General features: G+C 39.5%; 1 protein-coding gene across 1 annotated transcript in view; it reads left to right on the top strand.

Annotated features, from left to right (window-relative positions):
- The window catches only part of ADAMTSL3 (ADAMTS like 3), a 347,006-nt gene that overhangs the window by 256,529 nt on the left and 83,144 nt on the right, over nucleotides 1–7,333 (top strand). Inside the window, 1 exon segment of the mRNA XM_007113354.4 lies at nucleotides 4,446–4,575. Coding sequence (XP_007113416.3) covers nucleotides 4,446–4,575 — 130 coding nt within the window.

The following is a 7,333-nucleotide window of genomic DNA, read 5'->3' as shown; positions in this document are numbered from 1 at the left end:
AGAGGATATGGGGATATATGTATACATATAGCTGATTCACTTTGTTATACGGCAGAAACTAACACAACATTGTAAAGCATTTATACTCCAATAAATATGTTAAAAGTAAAGTAAAATAAAATAAAAATACACATACAAAAAAAAAGGCAAGGAGAAAGTTCCAGAATGAAAGCAAAAGGCAAAGTATCAACAAATGTCCTAAGATGCAAGGGAGTGAAATTCAAAGCCTGGTTGTGGAGCTCAGTCTTAAATAGTTGGAGGAGCAGCTCCTAATGGAAACTGGCAAGGGAAAGACGAGGATGGATGTGAGGGTAGGTGGGTTTATCTGCTTGATCACCGGAAGTTCCTATCTGGTTGTTTCTGTTTGAGTGTGTGTGAATATTTGTGAGTGATTTGGTATGTGAATGCCCAGTTGTTTGAGGTCACATGTAGTATTCTTTTATTATACTTTTGACTTGATTACAATGTGCTAGTATTTAGGCTTTTCCATGCATGTATGAATGATATTGATGCATGTAGGTATCATCTATTGAGCGTGGTGGAGTACAGGAATGCCTTCCTGCAAATGGGAAAGTAGGACTGCAAGCTGATTTTGCCCACTATGGGCTCATTTTAGCATACTTCCTATGGAGATGTGTTCCCGACATGGTACATCAGCAATAGCTGTTTTGTTCTCTTCAAATCCCTTCAAATCATAACAGGCCTCTAGCTGTAGTTTCTTCCAGCTACTCTTGATATAATTGGTCTCTTCCTTTCAGGCTCCAGTGATGTTTATGATGCCCTTCATAAGGCCAAATGGCTTTCAACAGTCCTTAATTTTTACCAGCTGTCTCCTCATCTGGCTCCTAAAAAGAACTCACCTATTTGGAGTGCTATAAAACTTGCATTTTCATACCAAGATGGCACTCCTCTGGGCCCATACCGTATTATGGTTCCACTTTTTTTCATTACCTGGGAGTTTTATAGTAGTATTTATTCTATCATACTGGCTAATCAGCAGAGGGAAAACTTATGCTAACTGTTCTTTTCAATATGGCCCTAGGCTTGCATCTGTCATATAGCATTGTATAAGGCAACACTATATGAAGTAGATCTGTTTTTTTTTCTTTTATAGATTTTTGTCATCAGGTTTATACTAGTTTTGTGAGATGAATTGGAGTTTTCCATACCTTACAATAATCTTAAATAGTTCATATCATAGATGCTATCTGTTTAAAAAGTTTGAAATAATTTGTTTCTACAACTGTCTAAATTCAGTTCTTGCTTTTCCCTCTTGAGGGCAGGATTGAGGGGGGAGCATTGTGACTGGATCTTTAACATCATTTTCAAGTTTCCCCCTTGCTTATTGTTATACACAAGGTCTTAATTTTAAAGTGAATTTCATAATTTAGATTTTCTTGGAAAAAAGTCATCTATTTCATGATATTAAAACCATCATCAAGAGATGTTCATCAAGTCTCAAGTTGCTTTAAGGCTTCCTTTTCTCTTTTTTCTTGTCACAAATAATGTGTAACCTAGTCACTCTTTTTGACCTAGGAGTTTTATAGGAAATGACTTTTAAAAAATTCTAATGTTTGGATTGGGGGGTGGGTTAATTGTTTATTATTCATTTATAGTTGGACTCTATTATGGTCAAGAATGTTACTTGCATAATTTCTGGCTTTTGGAATTTAGTGCAGTTTTCTTTATAGACCCATATAGGATCAATTTTTGTTACTGTTCCACTGGTGCTTTAAAAGAGCATATTAGGGCTTCCCTGGTGGCGCAGTGGTTGAGAGTCCGCCTGCTGATGCAGGAGTCACGGGTTCGTGCCCCGGTCCAGGAGGATCCCACATGCCGCGGAGCGGCTGGGCCCGTGAGCCATGGCCGCTGAGCCTGCGCATCCAGAGCCTGTGCTCCGCAACGGGAGAGGCCACAACAGTGAGAGGCCCGCGTACCGCAAAAAAAAAAAAAAGAGCCTATTACATCTGTTTCTAAGGGCCAAGGCTATTTGGTTATTTTATCAACATAATTTTCTTATTCAAATCATTTTCCCACTTTGAAAAATAATTTGATATGTTAAATAGTGGGTGTCATCTTAAAGGTTCTAACTATAGATTTTTTTATTGCTCCAGGTATTTCTTACTGGGTGTGTGTGTGTGTGTGTGTGTGTGAGACGTTACTTGGCATGTTGAATTAGTCAAGATTTGTTTGCAAGAAATCCAACTCAAACTAATGGGGGTGTGTGTGTGTGTGTGTGTGTGAGACGTTACTTGGCATGTTGAATTAGTCAAGATTTGTTTGCAAGAAATCCAACTCAAACTAACCTTAAACCAACAAAAGGGAATGTATTAGCTCATTTATTGGCTCTGCTTCCCCTCAGAGTCTGTGTTTTTACCCTTTAATTATGAATTCATTTCTTGATGTAGGCTTTGGATATTTTTTTGCCAAACAAAAAACAACCCTCTTACTATGACATTGTAGAAGTCAAACGTGAAGTGAAGGATGTTGCCTCATGCTACCAAAGGAATTTATTAGAAAAATTACATCGAAATTTCAACACTTGATTTATTTTATTATTTCTAGATGCATATTTGCGATTAGTATCCACATTTTAAGTATAAGATGAAGTAAACTTATTTTTATAATTTTTACTTTTGAGGATAAAGGTTTGCTCAGACCTCTTGAAGTGAAAAGTGGTGAAGTCATGTTGTAGGCCCAGTACGTGGGAAGGGAGATATTCTCGTGGCCGTCTTTGGAAAATGCATTCTACCTCAATAAGTATCCTAAATCGCCTATTAAACTTTTATATTTTTTTGAGTAAAGTTGCTTTAAGACCCAAAGATTTGTCACAAATGTTGTGAAATTCCATCAAAATGGTTAAAATGAGATAACGTTGGTGCTTTCAGACTCACCCCCCAATCTCCAGAAAATGTTTCAAAATAGTCTCTAAGTGTAGTTTCTAAATAATTTTGATTACAAATTAAAATATATGTGAAAGATAACTGAATTTTTCTCAGATTAAAAAGAAATGAAACCTGCTAGAAAATGAACATCTATGTCCCTGTAAAATCACTAAGAAAGTTTGACATTTGCTGGTGAGAACCCAAGGTGTGATGTTGTAGCAGTGTCTCCTTGTATTTCAGGTTAGCCAGTGTTTATTTAAAAAAAGAAAAAGGTTCATGGAAGATGCATGGAGATTTAAGACTGCATCCTGCCATGGACGGGAGCATAAGATTACAACTGAAGAAAGCAAAAGAAAATTTAGTGAAAAGAACTGAACACCTCAAATACATATTTTATACATACTTGTGGCCTGTACTGCATTCTGCGAAATATTGTAAAATGGTTGAATTGAAACATGGCATTTGGAAAAAGAACCACAATCTTATAATGGAACTCACATTTTTGCATGAAACTGAATACATTTGTGTGTTTCAAATAGCATAGTCAGTCGCTATTACAATTTTCATTTGATTTTTTTCATCAAAAGTTTCATTTATATTTTGTTCAGTTCTGATTTTCCAATAATTTTTTTTTTGTCTCAACAATAAAAGAAGAGTGGTTGAGACATGGGCTTTGGGGTCAGACAGACCTGTCTAGCCTCAAAGGAAAAATGTGCCTGTGAAAGTTCATATTTGAACAGGGAAGCTGGTTGGCTGTATTGCATTTTGGAATCCCTCGGGTACAAAAGAAAGACCCCTGAATTCGGAAGCAGGAAATCTGATTGTCAGTTTTGAATCTACCACTCTTTTGCGGTCTTCATTTCTCTCTCAACTGTTTCCTTATGATTGAATTAATAAAATGGAGATAATGATACCATTCTTTTGACCTCACAAGATTATGGTGGGCTCAAATAATGTATTTGAAAGCACTTCATACACTGCAAATCACTTTCCCAGTGGGAGGCATTGCTGTTGTTTTGCTACTAATAGAAATATTACTAATGATAGGATTAGTGAACAGGAACTCCAACTCTAATGAAAATTTTAATAAGGGTTATACATCAAATTTAGCACATATTCAATGATATAAAGAAAGTGTTATTCTTTAGGAGCTGATATGAGAATTCCTCTTAGGGAAATTATTGTATATATTTGGAAGGAACACTTTGATGATTCACTTGAGGGAACTCCTAGCTTTGAGCATATTTGGAATGCAGATCAGTCTGAAGGTGGATGGGGAGTCGGGATGCTCCTTAATGTCTTAAAGTGAGTATCTTTGGGGGAGGGACAGTAGAGGGACTAAGTTTAAAAGGTGATAGAGAGAATATCAAAGACTGGGAGACTTTGCAAAATGCAAAGTCGTTTTTTGCTCCACCTGTACCCTGAAATGCAGCCTGCAGCCATGTAATATGCTCAAAAGGGCAGTAGCTTAAGAATGAGAAGTCTCAAGACCCTGTTTTCTCTTTTCCCCACAATGAGTTATTCTAAGTCATTTGCACTTTTTCTCTTTCCAACCTCCAGGCCATCAAGAAGCCATTGCAGTGTGCTTACACATCCAGACCCAGCAGACAGTCAACGACTCCTTGTGTGATATGGTCCACCGTCCTCCAGCAATGAGCCAGGCTTGTAACATGGAACCCTGCCCACCCAGGTATGTGCTGTCTCATGCTCCCAGGACACACCGTCTGAATGGTAACACCCTCCCTTGCAGAGAAACATGTGTGTGCATTGAGACTGGTGGGTCCACCCAAAGTAGATCAGCCTGGCCTACTTCGGAGTTCTCCCTTCTCTGTTCAAGTTATGCCCCAGCCAGATTCTTGCTAAGATGCACAGATACTGCCAGGTTCAGCAGGAAACCCCTTTAGTCTGACTTTTGTTTGCATCAAACATGAATGAACATGAACTGGCCTGCTGCTGGCAAAACCATGAGGTCAGCAGTTTTGTTCTGTCTCCTGTCTGTCTCCTCAAGAACATTTCTTTGCCTAAAGCCACATCCAAGAGCACAGGATCTGAGGTCGAGTTGGCACTGGTACACAGTAGGTGCTCAATCCTTATTTGTTGAATGACTGAGTGATCTCCTATTTGTTACCTAGAACTCACACCAGTGTGTTCTTACCTTCCCACTGCTTTACCATAGATCTCAAGATTATGGGGTGTAATGTTACAGGCCCCAAAGAGTAGGCGAGGTTGACTTATTTTTGGTCTCCTTGGTCTGAAAGTTTGAACTTACAAGTTAATCTGCTTCCTTTCACAAGTCCTTTTAAGATCCTGGGGAATTTTATCAGAAGGAAGGGTAGGTTTTCCCCCTCTTCCTCTATCCCTGCATGTTGCTGGCTACAGAGGATTATAACTCAGCATCACTGGTCTCTCACACAAGACCTTCCAAAATCCAGGCCCCATTTTTTTCTCTTCTCTGTCCTTTACCTTTATAATCTTGACCACTCTTCTGTGATAAATTTAAAACCAAAAATTTAAAGCCCATTCCCAATCACCTCCTCTCTCTTGTTGCCAGATTCTCTTTCCTGCCTCTTAGTAATTATATCACCCATCTAATGAGGTACCTGTGTTCACTAAAGGTGAGTTTAGTTATGTCTAGGACCCTAAGTAATTGAGGAAGTTTATTGTGTCCTGTGCCATACGGGAGTAAGGATAGGTTTTTATGTTTATTCAGGAAATAAGTTGTGCTTCTGGAATTCTCTTGATCTTTCTGATTTTGATTCCATGAGATGTGTTGGCTATGAGGCAGAAACTCCTGCCTTCGTGGTCTGAAAGTGGCGAGGGTGAGGATCAAATAAGTCAGGGCATCCTGGAGATCCACTCATATATCCCACAGATGGGCCCTTTCCTTGTGGGTCTTGCTCTCTAACCTGCAGAGTCTTGGGAAGAGACCAGCTCAATGCGTGCTTCATCCCTGGGGAGACCACACCTGCAGTGAGCCAGGCACAGGGTTTTATATAGCCATATTTCTTTTTGAAAATATTTTTATTGGAGTATAGTTGCTTTACAGTGTTGTGTTAGTTTCTGCTGTACAGCAAAGTGAATCAGCTATACGTATACATATATCCCCTCCTTTTTGGATTTCCTTCCCATTTAGGTCACCACAGAGCATTGAATAGAGTTCCCTGTGCTATACAGTAGGTTCTCATTAGGACATGGAAGCAACCCAAATGTCCATCAACAGAGGAATGGATAAAGATGTGGTCCATTGCCATATTTCTGGCTTAAGTTGTCGGCTAAGGAAATACGGGGAACTTCTTGACTTGCGTTAGAGCCATCTTGCTGTGCTCAGCTGAGAGGAGGCAGTAAAGACCTACAGACTTACTTTGGTGAGCAAGGCCCAGAAACAGCATAGGGAAATCTTCTTTCCTGGACATCCCATTTCCACCCCCAGGTTTACTGAATTCCAGAGTCATCCGTACCAGAGCACTAGCAGAAAGTTGCAGAAGAGACAATACAGTAGGACTATTAGGATCTAACTGGGTGTCAGGATGCCCACTTTGTCAAGTTTGTCCGGAGCTTTCCAAGAACATCAAGTATATGGGAGGTGGTGCTGAGGCTATATCCATTTGGAACGTCCCTTTCATCTTTTTTTTTTTTTACACCTTTATTGGAGTATAATTGCTTTACAGTGGTGTGTTAGTTTCTGCTTTATAACAAAGTGAGAATCAGTTATACATATATCTCCATATCACTTCCCTCTTGTGTCTCCCTCCCTCCCACCCTCCCTATCCCACCCCTCTAGGTGGTCACAAAGCACCGAGCTGATCTCTCTGTGCTATGCGGCTGCTTCCCACTAGCTATCTATTTTACGCTTGGTAGTGTACATATATCCATGCCACTCTCTCAGTTTGTCCCAGCTTACCCTTCACCCTCCCCGTGTCCTCAAGCTCATTCTCTAGTAGGTCTACGTCTTTATTCCCATCTTGCTCCTAGGTTCTTCATGACCATTTTTTTTTTTAGATTCCATATATATGTGTTAGCATACGATACTTATTTTTCTCTTTCTGACTTACTTCACTCTGTATGACAGACTCTAGGTCCATCCACCTCACTACAAATAACTCAATTGCGTTTCTTTTTATGGCTGAGTAATATTCCATTGTATATATGTGCCACATCTTCTTTATCCATTCATCTGTCAGTGGACACTTAGGTTGCTTCCATGTCCTGGCTATTGTAAATAGAGCTGCAATGAACGTTGTGGTACATGATTCTTTTCGAATTATGGTTTTTCAGGGTATATGCCCAGTAGTGGGATGGCTGGGTGGTATGGTAGTTCTATTTTTAGTTTTTTAAGGAACCTCCATACTGTTCTCCATAGTGGCTGTATCAATTTACATTCCCACCAACAGTGCAAGAGGGTTCCCTTTTCTCCACACCCTCTCCAGCATTTATTGTTTCTAGATTTT

This window comes from Physeter macrocephalus, chromosome 11 (genome assembly GCF_002837175.3).
Source record: "Physeter macrocephalus isolate SW-GA chromosome 11, ASM283717v5, whole genome shotgun sequence".
Taxonomy (NCBI): Eukaryota; Metazoa; Chordata; class Mammalia; order Artiodactyla; family Physeteridae; genus Physeter; species Physeter macrocephalus.
Note: the sequence above shows the minus strand (reverse complement) of the source record. Positions and strands in the feature narration are given on the sequence as shown.